The sequence below is a fragment of the Camelus ferus genome, chromosome 1 (genome assembly GCF_009834535.1).
Source record: "Camelus ferus isolate YT-003-E chromosome 1, BCGSAC_Cfer_1.0, whole genome shotgun sequence".
In the NCBI taxonomy this organism is placed as follows: domain Eukaryota; kingdom Metazoa; phylum Chordata; class Mammalia; order Artiodactyla; family Camelidae; genus Camelus; species Camelus ferus.
Window position 1 is genome coordinate 65093051 of NC_045696.1, and position 21230 is coordinate 65114280.

Here is a 21230-nt window from a genome sequence, read left to right on the forward strand (position 1 = left end):
GAACCATTTCATTGGTCTGTCATTTTTGTTGGGTCTGAGAAGATGCAAAAGGAAATTACTCTAAGATTAAGTCATGAGTTCTGAAACACAAATGAATCAAATTCAAAATGTGCACTAATAGGACCATTAGGTAGCAGGATGGCTATAAAGTTCTGGAGTTTGACGATCCCACCCCTGTTCTTTCACCCCGTGCTTTTGCACACAGACGCCAATTCCACTTGGAGGCATATAACCCCTTCTCCATTCACAATCCCTATTCAATCCATCAGTCATGTTACTCTGTTTTTATTCTGTTTGTGTAAAAATCATCGCTTCTTTTTGCCTTCTGCCTCCTATTTTATGAAATCATAGGAACAAAATGCTCACTGCCTACAACCAAAATGGCTAAAAACAAAGTGTGCTCACTGTAACCAGTAAACAAAGTGGTAATAACTATTCTAGTAATTGAAGCACATGGGTCAAAGTCATTTGATTCATGGAAACGATGTACAATTGTTTAAGTTTTTAAATAAGAAATAGGTTTTTCTATTTCGCCTGGTCATTCTTACCTATGAAAGGGCGTACATCATAACATGAGCGCCATGGCAAAATGAGGCAAGACCCCTGGACTGGAGATAGTGTTCTAATCCTGACTCAGTATTATCTAGCAAGCAGCATAACCCTGATTGTGTGATTTCCTTCCCACAGGATTCCTTGATTTCTTCATCTGTAAAATGGAGAATCAGACTATATATGTGCAGATCTAAATTTCAATGGTTCTGTTAATCACAAGAACTTAGGAACTTCCTTTATTTCATGAAGCCAAACAAGTATGCTTGTCATCTCTTGGTTTGAATGATAATATGTTGGAAACATGATAGAGGTAAATTACAGGCAACAACCTTTAGAGAAAAGCAAAAAGTGAACCAAACCCTGTCTCTTCATTCCTATTTAGTGGTGAATGTGTTTACTTTGAATGATCCTTCTGAGGACTCAGTATCACAGAAAGAATCATTGCAGCAAAGATTAAAAAAAATAATTCTAGCTTTTTAGTTCTATGAGAACTGTTTGTTCAGCGGATGACTCTTTCGGCTGTTGAAATGAAAGTGACTGGTGGGATGGTACATGCAGGCTTGATGGAGACTGAGCAGGACACATCTGAGATGTGTTTTTACAGCACTACAAGGGACGTAATATCAGGTCTCCATCGACTCACACCTGCTGGGTACTGCGTGATACCAGGGTAGTTTTGCTTCGCCCCTTGCCTTTTTTTCAATCTGACATGTTTTTCCAGATTAATGAAAGGATTTGTGGTGTCTGCGATATCTCACAGCAACATCACAGCGATCCTACAGCGCAAGTGCTCTGTAGTCATAGTGCATTCCAGCCTGTGTTTCTCACTCATTGACCATTACAGTTTCCTCACTGAGAAATGTTTCAGTCACTGAGCATTGTAATCACTGCCAAGAAGATGTTTAAATGAAAGTGTAATTTAAACCCAATGAGCAAGCAACACAAGCAAATTCTGGCGTTGTTTCTCCTCAGCGATGGTGGGGATAGTTATGTAGTATCCCTGCAGTGACACTTCGCCCCCAGTAACAGCCCTTTACTGCGTATTCAGAGGCAAAATGTCATCATCTTTGGAAAGCCCACAATGTTCACGCCAGCTTTCATTAGAAATGTAGGTAGTATTGGAAGAGAAATGTTAGGTCCTCTGGATGGTGGGATTAATCCAAATCATGGAAAGGCTGAAAAATAAAACAAGTAGAACCCAAATAAGGATGTAGTGGGTTGTTAGTTTGTCCGTTTGTTTGTTTGTTAAATATATATTTCTTGTATGGCGGCCCGAGGTGTTTTTGGTGGTCTAATCACCAGGACTTGAAAGATGTGGTAAGTAATCAGGTTTGTTCTCATTCCCTCCTTTACTCAACTAGTCCATTCTGAGTTGTTTATTTAATGGGGGTTTCATTGATCTTCCTTTGGTAGTTTTTCACAGGAAGTACCATTTTTTTTTTCTATGGGATCAATGATCTTATAGTTTATCCTTGCAGTCATGAGGCTTTTGCTTGTTGTGTGAGCCTGGGTAAGTAAGTAAGTTCCCGTTTCAGAGTCTAAGCTTTCTCAGATTTAAAATAGAACTATTGCAGCAGCTGTACTTTTTAAATTTAGATTTATTTTTATACAATTTTAAAGATTACTTTCCATTTATAGTTCCTACGAAATATTGACTGTGTTCCCTGCATTATACAATACATCCTTGTGCCTATCTTACACCCAATAGTTTGTACCTCCCACTCTCCAACCCCGACACTGCCCCTCCCCCACATTTGTAAAACCACTAGTTTGTTCTCTATATCTGTGAGTCTGCTTCTTTTTTGTTATACTCACTAGTTTGTTGTATTTTTTTAGATTCTACGTATAAGTGATATCATACAGTATTTGTCTCTTTCTGTCTGACTTTACTTCATAATGCCCTCCAAGTGCACCCATATTGCTGTAAATGGCAAATTTTCATTCTTTTTAATGGCTGAGTAATATTCCATTGTGTGAGAGTGTGTGTGTGTGTGTGTATACACATACATATGTGTATATATATTCATTTTCATGTTCTTTTCATTATAGCTTACTGCAAGATATTGAATATAGTTCCCTGTGCTACACAGTATAAACTTGTTGTTTATCTCTTTTATATATAATAGTATTTGCAAATCTCGAACTCCCAACTAATTCCTTCCCCTTGTACGCTTTATTAGAGATATGAGAGCCACATCTAGCTAGTACTTTAATTTCACTCGACCAACAATGCTTCCCCCCTTAATTTAACTTATTGTTTGAAGCAGTAACATATGCATAAAGAAAAGTATGTCCATTTTTTACAGTTCTGTTCTCCAACCACCCAAATCCTGTCCTAGGAGGTAGACAGTATTACCAGATTCTTGTGAATCCTTCAAGAGACTTTCTAAACATAACACAAGCAAATACCTATTTGTGCGTATGTGCATATTGAACACAAATAGTGCCTGTGCAAATACGTATGTGTCTGTATTATGGATGTGTGTATTTAATACAAATGGTGGTATGTACAAATACACACATTTGTAGATTGCTTCTTTTATTGAATAATTCATCTTGGAAATCTTTCTAAAGCAATAATTAGCTGCCTTATTGTCTTCAGTGGCTGTATAGTATTACATTGTGTGGACATGCTGGGATTTATTTAACCAATCCCCTACCGAAGGACATTTAGTTTTTTTCAGTATTTTGATGTTACTAGCATCTTTACCTTGAATATAATCTTGAACATACTCCATTTTCCACATGTGCTACTATATCTGCAGGTCATATTCCCAGAAGAGGGTCGGTGGGCCAGTATGTGCACTGTGATGTGAGAATTTATTCTCATTTCCTAATAGTTTAGCTTTGGCTACATCCCACAAATTTTGATATTTTGGGTTATGTTATTATTGAGTTAGAACTATTTTTAATATTCTTTGTGATTTCTTCCTTGGCCCATGGATTTTATATGTCTGCTTAATTCCAAACATTGAAGGATTTTTAAGATGTTGAATTTCATTAATTTCTAATCTTGTTGTCATTCGTGAACATACTCTATAAGGTGTCAGTCTTTAGACTTTTTATAAGGCCCAACATTTATCTTAGTGAGTTTTCTATGTGTACTTAAATAACATTCATTCTGCTCTTGTTTGGCATCATGTTCTACAGCATTGATGAGGCCAGGTTGTTTGATAGTGCCTGCATTTTCTGTATCTTTACTAAGTTTTCCTATGTGTTTTAACAGTTGCTGAGAGAAGAATATTAAAATCTCTAATTATGGTTGTGGACTTATTTGTTGTCCTCCTTTACTTCGGTCACTTTTTGCTTCATGTATTTTGAGGTACTATTAGTAGGCACATACATAAGTAGGATTATTATGTGTAGGTCCTAATGCCCTCCCTGACCTTGGAGCCTTCTGAGGACTCGGTATCACAACAAGAATCATTGCAGCAAAGATGTTCTTTTATACCTCTGATAATGCTCCTTGTCTTGAAGCATCCTTTGTCTGACATTAACATAGCCATATCTGCTTTCTTATGCTTACCGTTGACTTGGGTGTATCTTCTCCACACTTTTACTTTGAATCTCTATGAGCCTCATGGGGATCACTTCTAGACAGGATATTGTTGGGCTTTGCATTTTTGATCAGGTAGGCGGGCTTTGCCTTTTAGTGGGAGTGTTTGCTCTGTTTGCATTGAATGTGGGAGTTGATAACGGTTGGGTTTAAATTACCACCTTGCTATTTGTTTGGTATTTATCTCATCTGACTTTTATTTTTCTTCTTATTTCTTTTTGTTTAATTAATGCTCTTTATGTTTCATTTTATTTTCTGTGTTGTATTCTTAGATCCACCCTTTTGTATATAGTTTTTGCTCTAGAGAGTACAACAGAGATACTTACTTTGTGACAGTCTGCTTAGAGTTAAGATTAAACACCTCACGTGAAATGTAAGAGCCTTTTTAAAACAATGTATTTCAATTAAACCCCTGTTCTTTCTGCAATGTCATATGTTTTTATATTATAACGCTCTCAGCACGTTATTATTTTTGCTTTAAAAATTAAAAGAAGAAAATGTATGTTCTTTTATATTTATCAACACATTTATGATTTCCAGTGGTATTTATTCCTTCCTATATCAGTTTCCATCTGGCATAATTTCCCTTCAGTCTGAATAATATCTTTCAGCATTTATTATAATTCAAGTCTGCTAGAAATGAATTCACTCATTTTGTTTATCTGAAAAAATGTTCACTTTATCTTACCAAGTTTGAAGGATATATGCACTGGATATAGGATTATGGATTCAATTTGTTTTTTACTTTAGCACTTTAATGATGTTATCCCGTTGTCTTCTCACCTTCATTTTTCACCTGTGTTTCATTTGTCTTTGTCCTTTCTTTGCTTTATTTTAATTTTTTTTCTTTATTTTTATTTTTCAGAAGTTTAGTTATAATGTGCATGGGCATAGTTTTGGTGTATTTATCCTGATTGGAGTTAGCTGGGCTTCTTTGATATGGATCTGTAGAAATATTCATTTTTATCATATTTGATAAATTTTGATCACCATTTATTTTTATGCCTTATTCTATTTCTTTTGCTTCCACATAGGTTAGACTGTTGGACATTGTCAGTGATTACTGAGTCTGTTTTGTGGTTTGAGTGGGGGAGTCAAATACGTGTCTGTGTATTTTAGCTTGGATAATTTCTATTAATTTGTCTTCAAGTTCAATGATGCTTTCATTTGCCAGTTTCTAGTCTGTCAAGAAGTACATCCAGTATTTTTTCCCTTAAGTATTGTCCTTTTCAGTTCTAAAAATCTCATTTCTTTTTTCATGATTTCCAATTTTTTGCTGATATTTCTTGTTTGTTTACTCATTATGTCCTTTTCTTTAAGTCCTATAACATAATAACAAGAGCTGTTTTAAAGTCCTTGTCTACCAATTCTAACATCTGGATCAACTTGTGGTCTCTTCTATTGACTGCTTAGTTGGCTGGTTATGGATTACATTGCCTTGCTTATACCTATGTTTTATAATTTTTTATTGTATGTTAGACATGTGTATGATATGAGTGTGTGCCTTTCCCCCTGACTTTTAGAGTAAAAACTAGTAAATCCTCTTGATCTTGTCAGGGTGTGTGTGTGTGTGTGTGTGTGTGTGTTTGTGTGTGTTTAGGTCTTGACTATTTTGCTTCTGTGTTTAGTCTGAGGTAGGGAGAGACCTTATTAAGCATGTGATCCTGAAATGGCCATTCTGAGATCCCCACAAATGTCCAGGGTGCTCATTCAGGTGTCTGTCTTGTCTAGAAGTTCATCACATCCCAGCCCTGTCCAACCATGTATGTCCATTCGGTTCCCAATCTCACAGTAGCTGTTCTATGTAGGCTTGAGACGCCCATTCTGAGCATGTGCTATCTATCCATAAACCCAGGACCCTCAAGGAAATTCCCACACAGACTCCTCCCAGTTGTACCACCTTCCTTTTCTCTGGCACCGTTGCTCCGAAATTCAAGTCCCTTTAGCTGTCCCAGACTCCAGTTTCTGACACCACAGCTCAAAAAACAAAACAAAGCAAAACACACAATGCTATACTTCAGCTTCACCTCTCCATTTCAGGGTTGAAAAGTGCCCTTGAAGAAAGCCAAGGTTAACATGGTGCCTATGCATTTTCCTCCTCTCAGAGATCAAAACCCTGCAATTCCAGTTAACAAGTGCTTGGATATTATGTCCGGTTTTATTGGTTTACATCAGGAAATTAAATTTGATCCCGGTTATTCTGACTTCATGAAAGTTGACTGAGGAAATTTTTTAAATTGGGAAATTTCATGTAAAAAAGGCATATTTCCATCCTTAGTTGGTCATTTTTGGGGCCCTTTAGAGTATTCAAAATGACTTTCCAAAAGGCATAACAATGTTTGAATAGAAATACGGAAATTTGAAAACATTTCCACTTTCATCCTTATCCTCAAGAGGAAAGAGAGAGGCTGAGGCCCCCAAGAAACACATCCTCTTGCATGAATGTGTTGAGGGTATTCAGCAGACTTGCTCTGATGTTCAAACTCAGTCATAGAGGAGCATTTGGTTACATACTGTGTACCTGCTTACTTCATAAGAACTAATGGTATTGGTAATGAAGAATTGCACTGTTCCCCCAGTACCTCCTCTCTATCTCTAGTAGAACATTCAAACTTCTGGGAATAATTCTGGTGATAACAGTGAATTGCAGCATGATATATCCCCTCACCCACTGGCCTCCTAAATTCCAATTCCTCACCCCATCTCTATACTTGCAGGCTTCTGGCTAGAGGGTAAGTCAAATCATGCTGTGGTATTTTGCCTCCTTAGAAGGTGTTAAGAACCTGAAAAGCACTGCATCACTTATCTCAGATTGACATCAAAACCATCCTCTCCCAGAGAAAGAGAAATGGTCAGATTATCGTTGTGCTCTGTCAACAGATGACCAAACTGAGCCTTAAGCAACATAGCCATGATTAGCCTGTTACAGGGAAGAGAAACTCAGGACACATTATTTGAATCCCACAAATAAAGTGACTTTTTTCAACCTACTGTTCAGGCAACTCTATTCTCATTCTCATCTGAAAATTATAGAAAACAAGGAAAGTAAGTAATACTCTAGATACTACATTCAGCAGACCTTTGTTGTCTTGTTTAATAATCATAACCTTACGGTGAAGGTATAATCAGTGTTAACTTACAGGTGATGAAACTGAGCTGTAGAGAAATCAAGTAACTTGTCCAAGTTAAAAACTCAGGGGAGTTCAATCTTTGTTTCTATCTGCCTCCAAAAGTACATTTCCAATACACTAAAGTTTTCACTATTTTATGATGATATAAATTTACCTTGTTGCTCTGCAAGATTTTGCAAAGAAAGTGTTAACAAAAAAACCTTTAGTTTTAGAGAAGTTAGCGCAATAATTTTCCAGCAAAAAATACCTCAAAGTATATACATAAAGATTCCCATATCTGTAGAGTTTTTTTTAAGTTATAAAATTAGACTTGTTCTAGTCAAAGCAACCTAGTTTTTTTTTAATGCTTCATTTGAGATAATGTATTTTAGCATTTGCTTTGCCGCTTGTCAGGATGGAAAACAATGCTTCTCTTGCTTGATTTAATATCATTATGTCTGACAACACAGTTAACAAAGCAACTGCTAATATTCCAAGGGTTTTCAAGTTCTGTGCCTCTAAAAGCCACTAATAAAGTTAGCAAACTGGAAGCTTCACAGCTGAATATTCAGAGGTTAAGACCAAAGGAACTATGTGTCTCTCAAGTTGTTGGACACAAATTGTGTTGTAAAAAAATCAAGTTTTTTATTTCTTTCTTTTGATACACAGCCCAATAAACAAGGTTGTACAGCAAACAGAGAAGATGCTTTTGTACATTAAAAAGAATTTAGATTTTGGTTTCTAATTGGAAAGGCAAAAAATCAAAACAAGAGTGTTCTTTGTATCTAGCATATGTTTGAAATATTAGTAATTTTTATATTTCATAGGGAGAATCATTAGTCATAATTACTTATATAATAGCAAAGTTTATTTTCTCTGATTACATTTCTTTTACATTTTTGTTCTCTTAATATGTTACTACCATTTCTTTTTGGTAGGTAAGCACTGTTTTTGAAATTACAGTATTTTATACTGACTTCTTAACTTCAAGAAATTATTTAACTATTTTATATGAATGATAAAGTTATAGAAGATTTAAGTCAAAGGAACATTTCCGATTGCCTGGTTTAACAAACAATTCTGTTTTATACTTAGGGGAACTCAGGCTAAGGAGGAAAGTGATTATCCCAATTTGAACACAAATTAGAGATACACAGGAATAAAACTCCAGGTCTCATGATGTCTTTTCACCATATATATATTTAATTCCAAGAACTGTTGAGAATTTGAGGGGAATTTAGCAGTCGCAGTAACTACCTTCATAAAGCTTAAACAGGTAGTGTTAAATTGTGAAGGAGAAAACAAAGTAAAGGATTAGAACATGACTGGAGGAGGTGCTAAATTATGTAAGGTAGTCAGGTGAGGTCTCAGATAGTCACACTTGAGCAGTGACCTGGATGGAGTGACCTGGATGGAGTGAGGGATCGAGCCATGTTAATAAGCTGCTGATGAGGTTTTGAAGAACAAAGGATGTCAATTGTGTAGGACTTGAAATGGTTTATGCATGTTTTTGAGAAATCGCAAGGAGACCAGTGGCTGCACATTCATCCCATGGATTATTACAGCCAGAGCAATAAGAAGGAAATGGAGATCTGCAGAGAACTGTATGAAGACAAATCGTAATTGGTACCATTTAATTATATCAACTATACAGGATTATACAAGTTGTGTCTTCCTACTTGAGTTAGAAAGCATACATTTGGCAAATAAAGGTAGAAAGGAGCAACAGTGGTTGTGACTGAATCACATAACATTCTTTATGCCTCAGAAAATGTGTTCCAAGCAGTTGTCACTCTAAAATGTAGAAACTTTTCAAGTTGTGGTTTCAAAGTTTTCTATGTAAAAGAAATAATCTCAAATAATTGTATAGGTGTTTGTAGGTATCAAAGAGCTGGCACATACGTAATTTGATCTTTATAGCCTTATGAGTCTGTAGTAAGCGTGGCATCAGTTTTACAGTAGAGGAATTTGAAGTTCAAAGAGGTTAACTGAGGTGCCAAAGGCTGGTGTGGCATTTGGAAAGTTATCAGTGGATAATAATCCAGAAATTTAGAGAATCCAAATGGTTTTCCAGGAAATATTTATTGTGCATTTCTTCATGTGTTGTGGGCAATTCTTTTTTTCTATTCTCTTTATTTTATGTTTTGATGTTATTGTAGGAAATTACAAATAGTTAGTTTTGAATTAGGCAGTTTCACAAGCACTATTTATAAATAAAACACGTAAACATGTGTGTTACATAAGGGACTGTGATAAAAAGTGAGTAGAATGAATGAGTTGGAGAGAAGATGGAAAATATTTTTCTTGAATTAATTATGTGATCCAAAGCATTATATGTTCAACATGAACCAAATCTGTCTACAACCCATGAATGAATGTCACTGGTATAATATTTTCATTCATCATATGTTAGCTAATTGTGTGGGAAAAACTTGATTTTGAGAGGACTGATTTTGAGAAGTAGTATTTGTCATTTTACTAAATCTTTCACCACATTTTTTTGCTCTGCTAGTATGGGTTTTTTTATTGACCAATAAAACACATAAAAAAGTATACAAACTGTCATAGAACTCAGTGAATTTTCATCAAGTGAACACACCTGTGTAGCCAGCACCCAGATCCAGAAGTAGATCATTGCCAGCACCCCGGATTCCTCCCCTTGCTTCATCTCAATCATTTCCCTCCCTAAACAAAGGTATCACTATCCTAAACTCTACCCCAATAGGTTAGTTTTACCGGCCTCTGAGCTTTATACAATTGAAATCATATAGTATGTAGCTGTCTTTTTTGTTTGGTTTATTTTGCTTCATATTATGTTGGTGAGAATCATCCACATTGTTGCGTATAGTTGTAGTTTGTTAATTCCCACTGCTCTATAATATCTTATTAGCAGAATATATTACATACTCATTCTACTCTTGATGGCCCTGTGGGTTGTCTCCACTTGAGGGCTAATATGAATAGAGCTCCTATTACCATTCTTGTAATGGGGAGATTAGATAGATAAATAAGTTGATTGATAGAGAGGTTTCATTTGGGTATAAATCCAGGAGTAGAATTGTTGAATCATGGGATATACTTATTCTTATCAATACTGCCAAACAGTTTTTCAAAGTGGTTTTACCAATCTATTTACCATCATTTATGTATGAGAAGTCTGGTTGCTCCATATCCATTTCAACACTTGGCATCATCTATTATCTCATTTCAGCTATACTTGAATGTAACCCATGATGAATTTTCCCAGCTTTATTGAAGTAGATTTGGCAATTAAAAATTATACATCTTGATGATTTAATATATGTATACATTGTGAAATACTCATTATAATCAAACTAATTAACATAGCTACCATTTTCTTTCATTTTCTCTCTTGTTTCTCTCTCTCTTTTTTTTTTTTTTTTTGTTATTATACTGTCTTATGATCCAGCAGTCCCAGTTGGGGATATATCCAAAGGAAATTAAATTAAGATCTTGAAGAAATATCCACACTCTCATATTTATTTCAGCACTGTTCACAGTAGCCAAGATATGGAAACACCCTAAGTGCCTGTCAACAGATGATAAAGAAAAAAAATTTTATATATATGTATATGTGTGTGTGTATATATATACATACATACATATATATATATATATATTTCAGCCTTAAAAAGAAGAAAATCTTGCCATTTGCTACAGCATGGCAGATATTAGGTTAAGTGAAATAAACAAGATGCAGAAAGATAAATGTGTTGAATTTAGATTGGAATCTAAAATAGTCAAACTTATAGAAGCAGAGTAGAATGATGGTTACCAGGGGCCAGAGGAGGGGGAAATCAGGGGTGTTGGTCAAGGAGGACAAAGTTAGTTGTGCAAAATGAAATAGTTCTGGAGAGCTAATGTGCAACAGTGTGACTGTAGTCAACAATATTATATTATATACTTGAAATTTGCTAAAGGGCAGATCTTAAGTGTCTTCACAAAATTTTTTAATGCAAGAACTATTGTCTCCACTTTATGAATGATAAAACAAAGATTTATCAAAATTAAATAGCACATCCAAGATCATACAACTGAAGAGACAGAGTCACTACTGTCACTCACTGCTGTCTTATCACTTGTTGTTGTCTTTGTTGTTTCCTTAAAACATTTTTATCATTTACTTCAACCAGAATAAATTGAGTGCTAAACTTCCTAATAGATACTGATGAAGCAAGTGTCTAGGATGGGAGCAAGAAAAGCCATCATGATACAAGGCAAAGTGCATTAAATACTAATTTTTTAGTAAACATTAGTATTTAAATACTATGAGAAGCTAAAAGAGGGCAAGTTCACAGTTATCTGCAGTAACTGAGAAGAGCATTTGTCATGGCCTGTTAGAGAAGTAGAGAGGACAACTTGAATAAAGTACAATTTGAGGGTTAGGAAGTGTGGGCATGTCTAGGAATTAGTATGTGATGAAAACTCAGTGATAATCATGGCAAGAAATATAACATTTTATCCGTATAATTATCAAATTCCTTAAATCTCTGTCTCCTTGTTCCTCATGATACTTACATCTAAAGGAGAATGTCATTCATATGGGGGTGGGGTGAGCCAAGACTGACACAGTCAGAGGCTGGCTCAGAAAGTAGCATCTCATACTGTGTGGTGGCAGAGCCTAAGACTGATGGGAGAAGCCAAAACCTGTGTAGGATCTCAGTGGTCTAAGTGCAGAGAGAAGAGCAGGAAGAGATACGGGAGACACATCAAGGCAGAACACGAAACTATGAAGCTGGGGATCAGAGAGAAGAATTCTAGAGAGAGTAGACTAGAATCAGACGGATGGGGAGAGACTGAAGGGAGTCACGAGTGGTGGCCTTGGGCTTAAGTGATGTTCCAGCATTCATTTGTCATCTGGAATGAAATGGGCGGGTGTCCTTAACTTTCCAAGACAAGGCTAGGATGAATAGGTCTTTGGAATGTGAAGAATTGGTCATATAATGACCTGTACCATGCTAGAAGAACAACAAAAAGTTGTGCAAATGCTGCTTAAAAAGTGAGTGCTCAAAAATAATTTAAAAGCACTCTCAAAAGTCGTATTCATATTCTATTTAAATCAAGGTCAGTTTAAGTAGAATATATTAAAGATTTAGAAATATGTTAGAGTAATAAATGTGAGAAATAAACCTAGCATTTCACATGTCTACCCACATGATGTGCATATGGGGATGTTTCTATTTCATCAACAAATGTTTCTGTAAGCTTTGCTAAGTACCTACTTTGACCTGAGCGCTCAGGATTACAGCAATAAACAAATACCATTTATGAGATGCAACACAACTGCTAGTTAGTTTTACAAAAGGGAAGAAATCCCTCCTTATACTAGCTACTTACTCTTTCTTCATTATACACCCTGATTGAGATAGTCTAGGATTTTGTCACCTTGGCTCAAAGCCTGCCCATCTCTATTACACATTAGATTTATTGTCAATCTGAGCATACTTTTATAACCTCGGAACCTCTTCTGAATATAGGTGATTGCCCAGGTCTTTGCCAAAAGCTTTAGATGATTTTTTAAAATATGTGAGTATCTATTATTTGTTTTGGCTATAGTGGAAGCAGTCTAGGATAGAGCTTAACTTGTGGTATAGGGTCCTGGACCCTGGGGTAGATGTCATCGTCTGTGACCAAAACACAGAATTCAATGTCTAGTTACATGGTTGATTTTATTTTTCTTGCTATAAGGGAAAAAAATGTAAGAATAATAGTGTGTTAGAATTTTTTGTAAAGATTCTCTAAGTTTACAATGTATGTCCATAGCCATCATCTTATATTCCTTAAAATAACTTAGTTTACAATTGAAAAATAGGAAAGTCAAAAAAGCTCAACCACTTACCTAAAGTCCCACAGCCAAAATGTATGGATCCAGAAGCAAACCCCAATTTTCCTACTCCAAGTATAAGACTTGACTTCTCACTACACAAATAGAGTGATAACAGCAAATGTACTGTAAATACTTCAATGCCCAACTTTATATTGAAATTGAAATTGTGAAAATATGGTAAAGGTTGCACTTAGCATGAGTATCCACGCTGGCTCAGTGTTCTTAGGGTTTTCCTCACCATTTCTGGGAGGTTGCCTGTGCCCCGTAGAAGTGCCTACACTAAGCTCTTGCCGTTTTTCCCTCCTGAAATGTTTTTCCCTTGGTCAGGTGTTACCAGTTGCCTCATTTCTGAATTCAGATCCTGCATAACCCCTTTATTTTTATTTTTTTATTTTTAAATGCCTTTGGCTTAAAAATTTTTTTAATTTTTAAATTTAAAAGTTTTCAAAATTTATTTTGGTGGGGGAGGTAGTTAGGCTTGTTTATTTATTTGTAATGGTGGTACTGGGGACTGAACCCAGGAATTCATGGATGGTTAGCATGCACTCCACCACTGAGCTACACCCTCCCCGCTTGCATAGCCCCTTTAAAATATTAAATGGAATACTCCATGTGACTTTTTATATCTGATTATGACCTGGATGCTGCATCTGGGATCCCCATTTACCGACTGAGAAGTTCAAGGCTCCGTCCGTACCTAATGCTGTTCCTGGCGCCTGCCCCCAGGACTACAGTCCCTGCCCAATATTCTGGACCTTTGTTGTTCTAGAGCAGACTTTAAACAGTCTTGAAACTAAACAGAAACCTAGGATTTCACCAATTTATTAAATAAAAGTAATTATACCTGGTAGATGTGGTTTTTATGATGGTTTACCTCCAATCAACAGCGTGGTATCGAAAATAGGCTTGGTTCAACTGTAAGAAAGCATCGTGTGACATGGGAAAAGGTACTGAACCAGCAGCCTGGGGCCGGGGTTCTAGCCCAGGGTCCGGGTCTCCTCTAACACCCTATGACTCACAAGACAGTTATTTCACTATCATGGGCTTCAGTTACTTTTTAAAATAAAGGCAGCAAACTGAACTGTCACTAAGCAGCTTTTTATCTATCTCCAAATTTTCATATTTCTGTGAAATAATGTTTTTGAGGTTCATCTGTGTTGTCACATGAGTCAGCACGCCATCCTTTCTTATGGCTAAGTAACATTCCTCTGTATGGCTGTGTCACATTTTTGTTCATCCATTCTTCCATTGACAGATGTCAGAATAACACTGCTCTGAGTGTTTGTGCACAAGTTTATGTGTGGACATGTGTTTTCACTCTCATAGGTGTATATCTAGAAGTAGAATCGCTGGACCGTATGGTAACTGTACGTTTAACCCTTTGTGGAACTGCCAAACTATTTCCCACAGCTGCTGCATCATTTACATTTTCACCAGCAAGATATGAGGGTTTAAAGAAACTACTTACTATTATCCATCCTTTTTGGTATGGCCATCGTAGCAGATGTGAAATGTTACTGCAAAGTCATTTGTTTCTTTGATTCCTAAGGCCACTAAGTTTACTTAAACTGAGAGTACTCTGTGACATCATACTTTTATTATCAAAATTATTATTATTATTGAAATACCATCACTACTATTATTATTTTAATGTCTACAACCACCTTTCCATTTCCTTTCCTTTCCCATTTTTTAAGCCTCTTTTTTTTTTTTTTTTTTTTTGCCTATAATTTTTGAGCCATTTAAAATCAACGGAGTCCTTCCAGTAGTGCCTTGTATCCTTGAAGCCCTTCATCAGTTCCTGCAGATGCATCCCTGTAGCTCTCTGCAAGTGAAGCCAAGGGATTAGTTTGGAAGAATCACCTCCAAGGACATGGTTTCAACAGCTTTAGTTCCATGTAACTTAATCCCAGGTGTAACTGCATTAAATCGCTGGGGCCTTTCATTGAAAGGGTTACAAGGAAGAGATTCTCCCATTACGTGGTGAAGATGACTGTGACTCTCATGAATATGTTTGACGTGTAGGATTCTTACTTGTAGCTGAAGAAGATGCTGTCACATTTGCTTTTCTTCTGCTCCTCTTGGAATGGGAGGAATTTCTTCTTTCCATGAAATACATTTTGTTCATTTGACATGTTAGGATTTGATTTGATTGTGTTGATTATAAAATCTTATTGTAAGTCACTAAACAAGACTCAGGCAGAAGAGGTGAACTTGAGGCAGTGATTGTGAAACAATAAATGTGAGTTCTGGCATTGACGCTGTAATTTGGTGGTTGTTTAACTTATAATCATCTCACCATTTGGTTGTCTCACTTATCAAATGATGGAGGCGAGGTAGAGGATTTTTGAGGTTCTTTCTTGAACTAAAACTCTCATGCTGTGTTTCATTGGAGATCATACAATGTAATGGTAATATTCTTTTTTCTACTATCCTTTTACCGGGTATTTTTGCCTGAAATTTTCGTTACTAATTAAAAAAAGATTTCAGAGAAATTAACAGGGAAAGTTACTAACATTAAGCAAAATAGTATATTGGTGATTGCATAGAACAAGCTTTGGCTGCTTAATAGATTTGTGAGCATAGAGGGTAGCCCCTTCAAAAGCATCTGCTGAGCCTGTGTGTGCTGCACTGTGTTATATTTTGATTCCCAGGGGTACATTTTGTATGCTACGGCCCACTAAAATGCACAATGGCCGTTCTCTTAAATCTTATAAAGCATTATACTGAGATCAGAGTTTGGACCTGGGCACAGTCTCGAATGATATTAGCCCAAGGTGTGATTCAACCCTGAGCAGTTGGTTCTGTGGAGTAAAGTTTGTTTAGAAAGGAAATCTTGTTTCTTGACTTTGCATGCTGAATCTTGACAACCGAGCATTAACAGAGATTACATGCATTATTGCTTATTTTTTCTTAGCAGACGACCTATATTTCAGGCTTACTGGATTTAGGCAGTTGCTGGTTCATTATTCAATCCTTTCTCTCTTCCGTATTCTTTCTTCCCTGCAGGATGTTTTCACTCCAGAGTGCAAATTTAAGGAGTCTGTGTTTGAAAACTACTATGTGATCTATTCCTCCACACTGTACCGTCAGCAAGAATCAGGCCGAGCGTGGTTTCTGGGACTCAATAAAGAAGGTCAAATTATGAAGGGGAACAGAGTGAAGAAAACCAAGCCCTCATCACATTTTGTACCAAAACCTATTGAAGGTATGAGACAAACTTCCCTTCTTCAGCCTCCATCTGTGTGTTGATGCCAGTTCTGTCCCTTGTCCTGTCACTCAACAGAGATTGTAATGCAACAGATGAGAACAAAGAGTCAGAAAACACAGTAGTACTTCTTCCTCTCAAAACAAAAAACAAAAAACCAAAAACCTATATTACGGATACTTGGCACTTAGAAAACAACTGATTGAATATACAGGCTAGAGAACTTGTCAAAGCAGAAAAATAGTGATATTGACCATTTGGAATGAATTTCCTTCTTTATTGAACACAATAATTTAATTTCTCAGGCTACCCTCTTGAAAAACCAATAATACTATTACAGGGCTTTTAAAATTTTCACAAGGCTTTCAGAAATGTTTATAGTCTAATTGCTACATCTTTATGAATAAATCTGAGAACATAATGAACAAAATAATACATTAATTTTTCTTTGTAGTTTTAAGGAAAGAAAATAATATTCTATTTACTGTGATCAATAAATGTTACCATATTAAATTTTATCCTTCTCAACTGAGCCTATAACTTGCCCTCCCTTGGTCACTTAATGTAGTGGCCACTTATTTAAAATTGATCAGTGGGATAAATAATTTTATGCTGAGGAAACCCATTTTTTTGGCAACTGGTTTTCTAAGTCAGATGAGAATATATCTTTTGGATGATCACATTTACTGTATTCAGTCAAGATTTTTAAAACAGGCTAAGAAGGCAGCAGTGGTCTAAACATTAACCAACATAACGCTCTTCTCTGAAAGTCACATAAACCATTAGATCAGCTTCCTTGTGGAAAAAATGGGAAAACTGAGACAGCGCATGGCTATTCTGTGACTTAGCCAGTGGATATAAAGATGGAGAAGGACTATATGCTCCAGAAAACTTTATAATATTCTTGGAGATATGAAATATGTTTACTAATGACAATAGTGTGACGTAAAAAGTGATGTATTACGTGTTGCCAGAAATGAGACTGGGATTTAGGGAAGGAGCTATCACTTCCATCAGAAGGAAGATATTGGAAGGTTGACATTTAAACCTACCTTCAGAGCTAGTCAGGTTCAGAACATGTGAAGTGAGAGATGGGGTTTAGGTAGACGCAGACACTCTGGGTGCAGGATGAGTCAGCTACTAAAACTACTGCATCATTTTTATTTGTGCATTTAAGTGGACTTCTTGTACGTGCTCATTAACAATTTTTAGAAAATTCAGGAAAGTATACAGGAAAAGTAAGAAGTCCACGTGTTTTATTTTATTTATAAAATAAAATGTTCCTTTTATGAATAATACATTTCATACTGAATCCCACCCCGCCCCCCAAAGAAAAAGAAACACCTTTAACCTACCCTCCTAATCATGACTTCTGTCACACTTCAGCTAGCCAAACGTTTTGGGTCTGTGTGATCATGTATGCATTTCCAAGAGAAATGTATACAATTACCATGGTCCTAGTTTGAGAGCTGCCTTAATTCTACGTATTTGCTGCATTTCAGTCCAAATGTGGGAAAAGACAACTAGACATTCCAACTGTATATGGTAGAATTCAGTTTGGTTGCATACAACACAAAGCCCATGGAAGAACAGCTTAATCATACAAAGTTTTATTGTCTCACAAACCAAATCAAGAAACCCACTGTCCAGGGCTGATTCCATGGCTTCCCAGTTGTGAGGGACCTCGGCTCTGTCCAGCTTTGAGTGCCACTCTCCCCAGTGTGTTGTACCACTGTGCCCGACACTGTGCCCAGCACAGCCACAGACAGTGGCCCTGGATCTGCCCTTATCCCCATGATCCAACAGGCATCCCCATCCCAGAGAGCAGAAGAAGGGGTGAAAAAGATGGAGGCAAAAGCTTTGTGCCAGTATTCTCTTCAAGATGATCCCTGTTCTCCATATGATGTTTACATCCCACTGACCACAACTCAGGCACGTGGTCACACTTAGGTGCAGGGAAGATTAAGACTGTAGTCTTCCTCCTAGAGGGCCACACCACAGGTAAGTGTCTAGTCATTTGGGGAGAATGGCAGGTTGGGGTTGGGACAGCTAAGAGCCCCTGCTTTACCCTGCCATCATCTTTACTTTAGAAGAGCTCTGATTTCCTAATTTTCTTATAGAAAGCTTTTGGTTGATTGTTTTGTTTTCATTTTACTTATTTACTGATGCTTTAGAATGATTCTACTTTTGTTCTGGGGGGAAAAATAGTCCGTTCTAAATCAGGTTCACTAATACTTGGATTTACTTCCAAGGCTCGTTGTCTCTTTAGATTGTGGGAATGAAAGCTTAGGTGTGGAGTTTATAAAATGTGATGAGAAGCACTCCCGAAGATGAAAACAAGAACTTAATTCATTTCAGACCAAAGGCCTTTTAATTCCCTAGGAATGTCTTTGTGTCTTAGAGAGCAAAGTTAACTTTTCTGAGCAATGTTCGCTAACAGCTTTGTAAGTGCTCACTTTGTACAGGTGTTGTGCTAAGCACGTATCATTTATTGCCCCTTTTATTTTTCAGTCCATTTCTATGAAGTAGATTCTGGTATGATCCCCATTTTACAAATGGAGAAAGTAAAACACAGAGACATTAAGTAAGTTGTCTCAAATCAAGCAGCTTGTAGTGGCAGAGTGAGAATTCAAGCAGTGACCTTCGGACTTGAGGGATCAAGTGTTTAATCTCCAGGAAGACTCCTGAGGTGGTCTGAGGTCTGAGATGTAACTTCAGGGTAGCCTAATAGGACCCTAGTTGATGCTCCTGTCTTCTCTCCTTTTTTAATCCAGAATGTACTTGCGCCTTAGAAGAAAAAGTCCTTTCCGGTTCGTGGAGATCTTCAGTTCTCATACTGTAACTGATTTGACATTGATCCGTTCTCTTATATCTCATCTGTATTTTGATATCAATATCCTAATATTATAATACGAAAAATATAAGCAATTAAATAGTGATTCTCCATGCAGTTATATTGCTGTCAGTTATTTTAGTTTTTAAAGGAATTTTTGTAAACCTGTAAGCCCACCTCTGTTACTGTTACCACCAGAGCCCAGTGCTGCAGACAGTACATGTCCCCCCTCCCTGGTGGCACTGGCCCCTTATGGAGGAAAAGTCAGAGAAGGGAAGGCTTGTTTTGTTTTTGTTTTTCAAGTAGCTTTGCCTTTTCCCCAGTCCTGATGGTGGCATCATTTTGAATGTCAGGATGCCCCAAATTAAGCTGTGTCAGTGCGAGGATCTTTAAGTCCTGCACTGGTTCCATGGTAATAACCCACCAGCCCCCTTTCCGACACATTTCACCCTCCCTCCCGTGTTTAGAACATAGGTGGGGTTAATAAGGGGTTGCAAGGGCATCTATTCAGACAGATGGATGGACTTGATATTTAAACCCATTACCACGTACATCGCACATCAGCCTTTACTCACCCTCCCCTGGAATTGAAGACAACAGCAGTCTTCACTGCTCCCAATTTTACCCTTTCAGAGCATTGTTCACACCACAGATAAGCAACTCCCCCTGATTTAAATTGTCTTGATGGGGACCTCCCCCTCTGTCTCCCCAGGCAGCAGCCACATACTTTTTGACAAAGAACAGGAGTCTCCTCCTTTTCTCCTCCCTCATTGTTCAAGGAGCTCATTGCTTAGCTCCTGCAGGTGGCTGGATATTCAGAATCTAGTTCCATCCCCTCTAAAAAGAATGTGCTCATTCCCCAAAATTTAAGTTTCAATAACTTAATCCTGGAGAGAGAAATGTATTTTGTCAAGGAAAATTAGGAAATAGCAATTGAGAGCCATTGCTACCGAAATCTTAAACTTGGACTAAAGGACCATTTACCAGTTTCTACCAGTTTACTTTCTAGTAGGGAGACGAGACTAACACGCACATGCACGTGCACTCCCTCACACACCTGTAGGGCAGTTACAGATTATCCACTCGTCTGTGAGGACTGTTGCTTCAACTTAGTAGAACCTGACTGAAGTCCCAGTAGTATAATGTAGATCATTGTTTCCCGAACATCAGTATCAGAACCATCTTGAGTTGTCTTAAAAGCTACCAATTCTCAGATCAAATCTCCAAAGTATTCTGATTTTATTGTCCAAGTGATTTTTGATGACAGCCGGGTTTGAGACTCAGTGTTCTAGACTGAATTTGGTGTTTCTTGATTTATTTTGATCAAATCTGTCCATAGGCAGTTACTTAAATTTATTCAAATTATTGTGATCCATATTTTGGACTAAACCTAATCTAATATAGAGGAAATTGTCACTCTGGCACCGTGGAATTAAATATATTAAACATGTTACATTTTTTACCTTTTTCCTACTATTGTTGGGATGGTTGTACTTCAGTGCTGGGTTAAATTCCTATATGGAGTTAGTAGAGGTAATACCAACTTTGGACCTAATTGATCACTAATAAAAACAAAAAACAAACAAAAAAATTGATCACTAATAAAGAGTAACCTGACAGAAATCAATTAGTCAAAGACAATCAAATGTCTAATTCTTCTGGTAAAATTTCTTTTCAGTGAGTTGCTAAGTAATTTTGAGAAAATAGTTTATTTCTTCAATCTAAGTGATCTCTGGAAATGCAGTTGCTTATAAATTCCATCTATTTCACAGGAATAATATGAAGATTAGACATTGTAAGGAAGTTGGATTTCTCAAATCTGTCAGTCAATGCAAGGTGCCTTTTTCATTTTCCCTTGGATATTTGACATTGTGTTATTGTGTTACGTCCTGGAGAAAGGCTATGAGGTGTGGTATTGAATAAGGCATTAGAGACAATGAATATTGAATTTGGAAGGAAAATAATAATCTCTTCAAAAACTATGTAATGAGACACCAAAGAAGTGAACAAATCAGGGGTCCTGATTTTGTAAAGCTCCTGTTGGGAGGATACTATGGCAAATTATTTTGATTTTTTATTTCGATTAACCGAAATGAGAACTAGATGGTTTGTTTTCCAGCATC

General features: G+C 36.8%; 1 protein-coding gene across 5 annotated transcripts in view; it reads left to right on the forward strand.

Moving 5' to 3' along the window:
• The window catches only part of FGF12 (fibroblast growth factor 12), a 506216-nt gene that overhangs the window by 469015 nt on the left and 15971 nt on the right, over positions 1 to 21230 (forward strand). For all 5 annotated transcript variants that reach the window (XM_032482063.1, XM_014567918.2, XM_032482082.1 and 2 more), the window contains one exon: positions 16076 to 16274. In XM_032482063.1, coding sequence (XP_032337954.1) covers positions 16076 to 16274 — 199 coding nt within the window. The remainder of the gene's footprint in view (positions 1 to 16075; positions 16275 to 21230) is intronic.